Below are 11,280 nucleotides of genomic sequence, written 5' to 3'. Positions count from 1 at the left end.
TAATGAAAGCTCCCATAGCAAAAGAGACTGAACAAGAAGCAAAGTACTGTAAGTGTGGTTTTGACTCATGGGCTTTACACTGGATGGTCTGCCCTGATGCCTAGGAATCAGTAATCCTATAAGGAAGCAGTCCTGAGTGAGAGCCATGAAACAGGTCTGCTGTAGTGTCTCCTCTCTATGCAGACAGAGGTCAGCATAATGTGAGCTTAGCTGCAGTCCTTGAGAGGAACATAAGACCCACACATGGGAGACAATGAGAACTCTGGGGCTCTGGTAAAGGACCAGTTAACTGAGACTTGGGCTCTCAGTGAGGAAGTAAAGGCCAGCTGGACCTGAAAGTGAGGGACTTAAGCCTTAAACTGGGAAGTGTATGTGCAGGATTGAACAGGTAAAGGAGAGAAGATGGCCTCTCAGCAGGAGGGGAGAAGGAAGTACTACTTTACTGAATAGGGGCTGGGGAATAACAGGTAGGATGGGCAGGGGTGGGGAGGTGAGGCTCTAAACAGGAACACCTAACTGCCTTTTGGAAGCTGCTGCTGTTTCAAAGCCCTTCCCACAGTTGCCAGAGGGAGAAAGTAATTCTCCACTCAGTCTGTAAGCTAAAGCATCCTCACAGAATCCCACCTCCAGTATTTGTCCTCTACAAAGAAGTAGGTCTTCCTTTTCTCTTTATTAGAAATGGCAGCATCGATCTTCTTCACGGTTGCAGGGAGACCCAGGGTGTGAATGCTTTTAGGATAACCTGCTAGCTCCTCGTGCCCTCGTATAGCCCAGAACTGATTTCCTAGACAAAATCAAAACAACAGAAACACCATCGTGTTAAAAAGTTCAGGAATTATGGCTTGCAGTTCTGGAAACACATTCTTAGCACCTTCACTTTAGTGGTGAAGAGGGAGTCCAAATTGTAGATTTATGCCTTAGGTTTGTGGTGTGCAAGCAACAAAAATGTTCACATGGAAACAATCATCAAAGATCAAATGAGGGAATTTTCAACTCGGACCATGTCTCTCCTCAAGTTAATTTTTTTATCTGTAAATTATAAACATGTTGGCTTTATGTATTTCTTTATTATCTTTGGTTATTTTTTATACAGAATTTGACACAGTTGAGAAAAGTCCTGTTTACTTTCCTTCCAGAGGCTTGTCTCACTAAGTTAAAGCAATATTATGTAATAATTACCTTTAAAAATGAAAACAGTGTCTCTGTTAGTAACCTCATATGCAGCATCTATGTTGGACGGAAGGGACGGCCAAAATGAAGAGATCAAATAAAATCCAGGCTCAGGAGTCCTGAGAGATTTGCGCCAAAAGTGCCTAAAAGCAGATGTTAAAAATGTGACAATTAAAAAACAACCATTGTCTTTAACATTATGTCTCCTGTCCAAATTCCAAATTCACCCATAATCCCTTCATTTTCTTATCCTCAGGGTTGGATTGCAAAATATAAGAATGTTGTTACTGGGAAAAATCCCACCTCTCCCTCTTCCCCTACCCCTGTCCTCCAAAAGAAATCTGCAGCATACCTCCTGTCATAGATTTATAGAGGAATATCTGTGAAAGCAAAGTTTCTTACTGTGTCATTTAATTAGTTTAGCATACGCTTTAACTAAATGTAATATATACGAAACAGTATATATCACCTACATTTCCCCAAAAGACTGTGTGTGTGTGTATGTGTGTGTGTGTGTGTACGTGCACACCCATGTGCATGCATGCAGGAATGTGATGTATAAATATTTTACTGTACATTCACAGAAAAATCTAGAAAGATGCACAAGAGGTCTTGAAGTAGGGTGTGGTGCCATGAGTTTTGGGAAGAGGTATGAAATCACAATTTCCAGGCCATTCTGGGCTCTCAGAATATTTACTGTTCATGTTACAGAGAACGCTGGGAATGTAAACTGCTCAGCTTTCTTCCATGCAGAATGAATGTTTTCTCACAGGCATAGTTACCCAGCAGCAAAAAAACTAACTGATAAAACTCAATGCTTCTCATGGTACCATTTTAAAAGAAAGTAAAGAGAAAACTATGGCTATAAAGATGACTTCTACCCTCTAAAAACAGTTACCCTGGCCTAGGAAAACATTTGGGACAAGAATCAAATTATGATACAGGCCTTCAAAACTGAGCTTGCCCATTTTAGAAACACACAGAGAGGCCAATGTCAGATCCCAAAGATGCCTAGCTCTAGAAATTGTCTTTAAAAATGTTTAATTATATCTATCAATTTCCTGATTGTTGTCCTTTTTAAGAATTTTCTCATTGAAAATAGATAGTGATTCAGAGCTCTTTGGTCTGACCTGTCTTTAAAAAACAGGACTTCTCCCCGGAGGGTGCTGACTGCATCAAAGAACAAAGTAGAGCTGCACATTGGTGATGTCTCAGGTTCCAGAGAATTAGACTTGGTGGGTACCACGAGGACATCAGGGGATGCTGTGGGAGTTCCTAAAGGGAACAGATTAAAAGAGGCATTATTAGGAGAAACATGGCTTGCCTGTCAACTCCATGCTTCCCAAATGCTGTCAAGAACTCTGAATTTAATAACAGATACTCAGGTTGGCAAAGCCACAAGTACTCCTTTTTCCAGTTTCTCTCACCATAGAGGGACTGAATACCATCTACATCGTCTTGAGAGAGATGGAAACGGGACAAGTCTGTGGAGGACTTGTAGACTGGGTACATCAGAGCTTCAGCCTTGGCTGAGTGAAAGAGACCCAGGGAGTGGCCAAGTTCATGAGCGGCAACCAGGAATAGGTTGGTACCTATTAAAGGAATCACACATAGTAAGTTTTATTTTTTATTCCTTACCTACATGTATATCATATAGGCAAGTTGGGCATTGCATTTATTTACTTCCTGGAAATGCACAGGCTCTTATTCACCTTATTTGCTGTTTCATTGAACAGTGAACTGATCAGAGAAACTCAACAGAGAAACACGTGTGTATAACAATTCATGCTTGAGATAAGTCCAAAGAATCCAGACACAGCCAACAGTTCTCTTTGACTTCAAGAATGTTTGAATACCAGTTGTCAGAAATTGAATGAAGGTTATTACTTATTGTTTAGCATATCCTTTGTCTCTGAACAGCTTAACACTGCTCTAGTATGTAGTTAGCACTTGACAATTTCAGTATCAGTCAGCCAATCACAGGGTCTTCATCTCAATTCAAAATCCCATGAGTAACCATAATTCTGTGCTTTCTGTTGGATCACCATTTTCCAGCCTCATCATCCTATTACATATCAAGTCCAAAAAGATGATTAATGAGAAAGATGTTATAGGTTTTATAAAATTAGTTTAAAGCATGACATGCCTATGTGTTACGAATGAGATCTTAGACTGTATACACATTCTTCTCAGTATAATACTTGAAATAAACATCTTAGTGCTGACATTGGGAGGTATGGGATGGTCATGATTGGCAAAAGTTTTGCAAATGTTACATGTGAATATTGTAGACCTGAGGGTGCTCTCATTTGAGTATCTGCAATAAGGTCCTCTGAAAAAAATTGCTAATACTATGAAACCACAAGTTTTATTCAGTGCAAAATTAGATTTGTATTTTCTATGGATATCAGTTCATAATTTCTTTTTGAATCCCAGTTCAGTCCCCAAAAGAATATAATTTAGTTCAGCCACGGTTTTGAAAACTTTGAAAGTCAGTCCCCCAAATTCTGAACTAAGAACCCTTTCTACCTACATAGTTGGCCCTTGCACTTCAGGGCTAGTCCTTTTCTTTCAGAAGCTGATAAAAATTCATCTTAACATAGAAATCACAAAAATATGAGCTCAATAAGACCAACAAAGCTAACTAACCAAACAAAAAAAAACCCTCTGATTTTTTCATTTAATTTTGGCTCCCAGTGTGAAAATTACAAGAGTCAATGAGTAATATCTCCCTGTTGTATTGCTTGAATATCTACAATTTGATATCAGTGCAGATTTTAGTAATCATGGCCTTGAATCACACGAGATCCATACCTTTTACAAATTTAATGATTTTTTTCCTTTTTGTTTTATTTTTTCTATTTCATTGAAAATAGGTTGTTTGCTTGGACAATATATTCTGAATAGTTTCCTCTCCCTCTATTCCTCGAAGTTCCTCCCCACCTCACCTCCCATCCAGATCCACTCCCTTTCTGTCTCCATTAGAAAAGAACAAGCTTCTAACAACAAAGCGTAGCAAAATAAAATATAAGAAAACAAAAACTATCTCATCGAATTTGGACAGGTCAGACACTTAGTGATACATTTTATGTTGTTAGTATCAGGAAAATAAATAGTTTCTAAGCATCTGAAAGTACATTCAGCAATAAGTAAAACAAAGTATTTCATTGGGATCCAGAACACACTCTATCATTAATACTGCTGGTTATCTGATACAGCTGTCTCCTGTGAGGCTTTGCCAGTACCTGGCAAATACAGAAGTGGATGCTCACAGTCATCTATTGGATGGAACACAGGGCCCCCAATGTAGGACCCAGAGAAAGTATCCAAGGAGCTGAAGGGGTCTGCAACCCTATAGGTGGAACAACAATATGAACTAACCAGTACCCACAGAGCTCGTGTCTCTAGCTGCATATGTAGCAGAAGATGGCTTAGTCAGCTATCATTGGGAAGAGAGGCCCCTAGGTCTTGCAAACTTTATATGCCCCAGTACAGGGGAACGCCAGGGCCAAGAAGCAGGAGTGGGTGGGTAGGGGAGCAGGGCGGGGGGAAGGTATAGGGGACTTTTGGGATAGCATTGCAAATGTAAATGAAGAAAATATCTAATAAAAAAACCGCTGGTTATGAAGACATACCTAAATACGAAAAGAAATGAAACTAAGTCATGCTGTGAGTTGCAGCACTCACCAGTGACATCCTCTGTCCACCGTTCATCATCGTCAAAGTGAGCATCTCCATTAATCCCTGGTCCAGGTGCATAGGCATGAGCCAAGACTGTTCCAGGCCCATCAAAAGGGACAAAGTCTCCATGTTCTTAAAAGAAATACACACACACACACACACACACACATATATATATATATATGTGAGTGTATGTATAATTTTTAGTAAAATACCACCTGACCATGAGTATTTCAGGTCGTTTTTGGCTTTTACCTCCAACTGCAAAGGAGATCATTATGTCAGCCTCTCCTTCAGAGATCCTGGAGAAAGTGAGTGGGGTCACCTCCTCCCAGACCTTCAAAGCTTTCTCAATGGCAGAATCCACACTCTGTCTTGGCAAATCTGGTGTGTAATTCACAATCCTGAATAAGAGAAATCAAAGAAGGTAATCTTTGCTTCTGTGATGCTCCTGACACACTTTTAATGCTGTATGAAAACTCTGGAGCCATTACCTGTAGGTGATGTGGGATTTCCTCCATTTTGGCGAACCTGGGAAGGTACTGAAGCCACCAACATCAGGAACACCACACCTGGGCTTGTGCATCAGCTCCATAGTGTTGGAGTCCAGCTTCCCTGTCATCTCCAACCCGAGGAACTTCTGCATTTCTTGAATTTTTTTGACAATAAGACTACTGTCCTTTTTCTTAATAAATTGTTTCACATCTTTTTCAAGGCCATAGTAGTTTTCTAGGTATTTCTAATGGAATAAATATAACGTTTAAGTTACAATTCTGATTTTTAAGCTATTGTTATTTATAGTAAACTTTTACAGTCACACACCCTTCCTCTTTCCCTTCCCTCCTTCCTTCCTTCCTTCCTTCCTTCCTTCCTTCCTTCCTTCCTTCCTTCCTTCCTCCCTCCCTCCCTGCCTTCCTTCCTTCCTTTCATCATTCATTTAGACAGGATCTCATTATCTAGCCAAGAAGTTTCTTTAACTCACGACCCTTCTGTATCTGCCTTCTGAGCACTGGGTTTACAGGCTTAGACAACCGAGCTTGACAGACACTTACTTTTCTCAGTCTCTTTGACCTATTTTTCGAATTTGCTGAAATCCTAAGTTTAATACTTCATTAATTTGTCAGTAGTGACTACATCTTTACTTTATTTTGAAACGCACTGTCTCTGTAGTTTTAGTTTTCCATTAAAACAATGACTTCAAGGAGAAAAATTCACAAGCATTTAATGAAGAGAAAAGCAAAATGAACAAATAAGAATGTGTGCGAATAGTTGTCTGTTTGGGGTAATTTTATTTAATTTCCTCAATTTTCTACTTTTCATAAGGATTTAGTTTACTAGGGAAAAAAGCAGACACGCCTCTCTTATACTAACAGTACAAATATTTTACTAAATTACACTGTACCAAAGCAAGGCACAGTTCATGTGCCCTTTCCTTGCCGTTCATGTGCCTCCTGCACCAGTGTTGCCTCTGCTACCATACTGCATGATCATAAAATATCACCCAATATTCCTGGCCTTTCTTCTTACATAACAGTTAGGATCATGTGATATTGAGATTCAATAATTTCTAACTCTCCTCTCTTGCCAAGCCACATTTCCACAGACAGTCAGAACCAGGCTATGGAATGCAAAGCTGTGCCCCACCAAAAGCCCAGAGGCCATTTTCACCCCTTACCTGCAGAAGCTCCATACTAGCATCATCATCCCTTGCACTGTCATGCAATGGGTAGGACGAGCATACAACCACACACAGCCACAGCAGGACCGGAAGACCCTTCATTTTCACTGGCTTCCCACACCTCTGCACCACCTTCAGTAGGTTCTCTGCTGCCTCCTTCTAGGTCCACCTTCTTCAGCCCAACTTTTATAGAGTGGTTGTGTTTGTAGAGTCACTAAAAACTGAGTCATAATTGCTTCCATCCAAATGGGACCACTTCCAAAAATTAAAAATCAGAGTAGGGTGATACAATCTTCTTTACTAAGTTCTTCGAACCTTCTTAATTTTGCAAGGCAAATGGTGATTAATCTCCAGGAAATGCTTCCTGCCTTGGCAAAAGAGAAAACTGGGGCATTTTTTTTCCACTTTGGAAAATTTAACTGTTCTTCCGAAGCTGTAATGTTTGTGACTTGGATAGAAGTGGACTAACTTGGTAAAAAGTCCAAGTTGTACAAAGAACTTCCAGAAGCCAAGCTGAATACTGTGAGACGAGGTAAGGAAAATGTCTGCATGTATAGCTACAGTCCACACTATCAGTGGCCACATATATTAAAAGATCGTGGGCCTATAATAGCTTTTTCTATAAAGACTCGTATATTGATATGATTTACTAAACTAGAATGTCCTGGTTTATCTCATACCTTTTATTTTTGTCAGAATTTTTCTTTTGTAGTAGATGATTTGATGTTGAAAAATATCACCCAAGATTCTTTGCTTATGCTTTACTTTAATTTGCTTCTCCTCTTCTCTCTTCTTTACTCTATTCTCTCCTTCCCTCCATTTGTCTCACCTCTTTTCCTCTCTCTTTCCCCTCCCCTCTCTTTTCCTCCCCTCCCCAGAAGAGTCGCACTTGTATTCTCAGTGTATAATGCATGACTGTAGTCCTTAAGCATTTTATAGAAGGTTTTGCTAAACTTAGCCACCCTTGCCCCTTTCCAGCCTCCCTCCCAGGTCTTCCCAACACCACACATTGTGTGCTTTTCCTTTGCTTGTTTGTCAGCCATTTGTTTCCTAATGAGCACACTATGCTGGAGATGAGAGTTACATTTTGGTGAACTACATGCTGTGTGCATATAGGATCTGCATTTTCTCTCTCTTTGCTCTTCTTTCTCACATTTTCTTTCTGTGCAATTTGTATTTTCAGTTACTGTACAAAGATCAGGGTTCCTGTTTTGTGGAATACATCCCCAGTACTGCAGATGCCTGACAGAGCCAGTTGGCCAGAGACTGCACATCACATCACAATGAGGCATCCATTTCCATTCCCAGTTCTCTTTAAAGACCACTCAAAAACAGGTCTATAATTTTTTATTCCTTAGATGAAACAAAATCTGTGTTTTGTCTTGACTGAAAAAAAAAGACAGAATATTTGTTTATGCTGGTGTGAGAATAAGGGTCATGCTTGGTGGCAATCCTTAGGAGACAGAATTCAGGAAGGGGTGGAGCCAAGAAGAGAAAGTGAGATAGAAAAGGTAAGAGAGTTTCAGTGGCCACAGTTCCTTCTAGGTGAAGAATCTCTTCTTCATATTTTCCCCCCGAAATTATCATTAAGACATATTTTAGTGTATTTAAAGTTTAGGGAGAGGCCTAAAAGGTATGTACTTATGTTCCCAATTTTTCAGATGTGATTGGCAAAATGGTCATGCTGTACTTGAAATAAAAACAAGCCAGACAGTATGTAACAGAACAGTGTGATCTTTATGGACAGCGTTAGACTTCTCTGAGCAATCTTTTTGAGTCCCAGGCTATCATTTCCTGCTTCTCAATGGCACCCTGTGTGCTTCTGTTACTGCATATTCAGATCACTGTGGTACAACGTATCTCCCATAACTCACATTGAGGCTCTTTACTTACTTAATTCTGTGTTCCCAATACTTAGTATAATACTTGACATATAGTACACATTTCGAATATTGTATTAATGTATTAATCAGGACTGAAAGGCACATAGCAAAACAACATTTATAATAATACAGAGAATTCTGAATTCTTGGATCCTATAAATACTCAAGGAACTGATTTTTACATTTTCCTAAAAATTAGTTAATTTATCTACTGTGTGCATTTCCTTGTGTTCCCTTAGGTACTTCTGCAGGTTTGCAACATGGCATTTGCCGAGGTCAGAGGAAAACTGTGAGGAATCGGTTCTTTCCTTTCACCATGTTAATCCTAGGGATCAAACTCAAGCCATCTCACCGACCTTCCAGTAACTAAAGTTCTAAAAGCTTAATTTCCACAGAAAAAGTTTAAGCAATCACCTCAAGTCCTTCTATTAAAAGAACAAATTGAATGCATGTACTAGGATGTGTTCTGAGTTCTCAAAGTAAAATCATAGGACTGGCTACTTTCCTCATGATGAAATAGTCAGATTGTACTCTGTTGATGTAATTTTAAAATGTGTTTCATTATTGAAAGGAATAGATAAAATAACAAAACTAAATGACAGGGGGAGGTGGAAAGGAAATCATGAAGGGAGGGAGTGAAGGGAAAAACGGGAGTGAAAGGGAGGGGAAGGAGAAGAAGAAAGGAAGAAGAGAATCACCATTTTGAATGCAGAAGAATATGTGAACACCCTGTATTGTCAACACAGAAATGATGACCTTGGGAATGCCGGCCCCACAGAACAACCACTTATTGCATGGGTTAATAATATAGGCAAGGATCTGGTAGTGGCTAGTTTTATAAATCTGATCTCTCAATGCTTAGAGACTTGGAGCTAAACTGATCTAAACGTCTCTGCAGCAGTTACAGCTGGTCCAAGCAACACCTAATCTGATACATCTGCATTTCCCCTTCCTGTTGGTCAGACTCCTTCCTGACTAATCAGTCACGAGAGTACGTGATCCTTGATCTGACCTGCAGATAAAATCACTTAGGTATATACTAATTTAGCAAGTGTCTGAATCTGAAGAACTTCAAAATACGCAGACTAAGAGTTCTCATTGGTTAATAAAATTTTAAAAGAAATTTAGGGGAGGGAGAATAACAAAATTAACTAAAGATAATAGTTTAATTTTGAAAAGCTTTTGATTGATTCTTTGTGAATTTCACATCATGCATCCCAATTCTACTCATCTCCCCATCTCTCCATATTTACCCTTCACTCTTGGAATAACCCTCAAAGAGAACAAAATCTAAAAATAAAAACAAACAAACAAAAAGACAAAAAAAAAACCCATTTAAAAAAAACAAACCTACCTTGCCATGGGAGCTACTGTGTGTCACAGTATGTCACATGGTATACCCTTTTTCCTAAACATCTTCATCTGTAAATGTCCATTGCAATGAGTCATTGGTTTGGTCTGAGGACTTTGGGTTCTGATACACTATCAACACGCAATCCTCACCAGGATTCTTCTTGGATATCCTGTTATTGTGTCATGGAGATCCTGCAGCTTTGGTTTTGCAGGACTGGCCCCTTTACATACTCCAGCAGTTCATAGATGAGGTAGATGCTGGGGTGGGTTAACTCGAAACCCTGAATCTGGGTCTGCGTGGTAGCTGTGTGGTTCAGCCTGCCAGCTTTTCTTCAGTTATGCCACCAGAGCTGCTTTGCCCAGGCAAAGGATGGAGCCAGCTCTCCTGCTTTGTTCAGGTGAGGGGCAGGGTCAGCTCTATTGCCTATGACAGCAGCAAGAGGTGGAACTGGCTTATTCCATCAGGATCAGCTCTCATGCACCCATGCCAGCAAGGCTAACTCTCCAGCACTGCCCAGCAGGCCAGCTCGAATAAGTTAATGTTTTAAATGGAAAATAAGGAACGAAGGAAGGAAGGAAGAAAGGAAGGAAGAAAGGAAGGAAGAAAGGAAGGAAGGAAGGAAGGAAGGAAAAAGTGAAAAAAAAAAGATGGAAAGGAGGCTACAATCCAGAAGAGTGGCTCCTTACACAACTGCTCTGTAAGAAATAAGGCAAGAAGGAAGAGTTAAATGGAAAGTGTTTAAACATAGATAAAATAGCAAAAGCTGCTGGCATGTGAGTAATACAATGATTTGGGAATAGAGAAAATTCAGGTGTCAAAAATCATTTATAGAGTTTATGGTTTTTGTCTGTGCTGGTAGTGCATCCTATGTCTCAGTGCCCTGAGCTGATCCAGTTCCACAGTACTCCATACCCAAATACTGCTAGGAGAGAGCTGGTCTTCCAGGAGTACAGAGACATCTGTAAGCATAAGTAAGACGACCACTTCTGCCCTGAGGGACCTTCCTGGAGCCCTCAGGACACAGGAACTAAGTAGCAGGCTGGAACAGGATCCTTCCTGTTTGCAATGTTTTCTTGTTCCTTTCTGTCTGCACTTGGAGCTGATCTTATGCCACAGCTCTCCATACCAAAATTCTTCTCAGAAAGAACTGGTTTCCCAAGAGTACTGACACACAGGCTTGCAGGAGGGACAAGCCACAGTCAGAGACAGCAAGACCAACTAGCACAAGAGATATCCAGATGATGAGAGTCAAGGGCAAAAACATAAGAAACAGAAAACAAGGTTACTTGACAACATTAGAACCAAGTTCTCCCACCACAGTGAGCACTGGATACCCCAACACACCAGAAAAGCAGGACTCGGATTTAAAATAACATCTCATGATGATGGTAGAGGACTTTAAGAAGGAAATAAATACAGGCAGTTTTGTACCAGCTGTGATGTTGCGCTTTCCATATAGACCATGTTAAAAACACTTTTAAAATCTCAAATAGATTCAACAATTATATTACTTG

The 11,280-nt window shown here is 40.0% G+C and overlaps 1 protein-coding gene across 1 annotated transcript in view; it reads right to left on the bottom strand.

The window, feature by feature from the left end:
* The window catches only part of LOC110301975 (stromelysin-1), a 9,940-nt gene extending 3,227 nt beyond the window's left edge, over positions 1 to 6,713 (bottom strand). The window contains exons 1-8 of the mRNA XM_021172711.1: positions 6,527 to 6,713; positions 5,346 to 5,590; positions 5,107 to 5,255; positions 4,858 to 4,983; positions 2,598 to 2,762; positions 2,301 to 2,445; positions 1,180 to 1,313; positions 625 to 784 (exon numbers count right to left, since the gene is read on the bottom strand). Of these exons, the coding sequence (XP_021028370.1) occupies positions 625 to 784; positions 1,180 to 1,313; positions 2,301 to 2,445; positions 2,598 to 2,762; positions 4,858 to 4,983; positions 5,107 to 5,255; positions 5,346 to 5,590; positions 6,527 to 6,631 (1,229 nt within the window). The 5' untranslated portion in view covers positions 6,632 to 6,713. The remainder of the gene's footprint in view (positions 1 to 624; positions 785 to 1,179; positions 1,314 to 2,300; positions 2,446 to 2,597; positions 2,763 to 4,857; positions 4,984 to 5,106; positions 5,256 to 5,345; positions 5,591 to 6,526) is intronic.
* Positions 6,714 to 11,280: the final 4,567 nt, after the last annotated feature.

The sequence above is a fragment of the Mus caroli genome, chromosome 9, assembly GCF_900094665.2.
Source record: "Mus caroli chromosome 9, CAROLI_EIJ_v1.1, whole genome shotgun sequence".
Classification (NCBI taxonomy): Eukaryota; Metazoa; Chordata; class Mammalia; order Rodentia; family Muridae; genus Mus; species Mus caroli.
The sequence above is the reverse complement of the archived record's forward strand: the minus strand, read 5'-3'. Positions and strand labels throughout refer to the sequence as shown.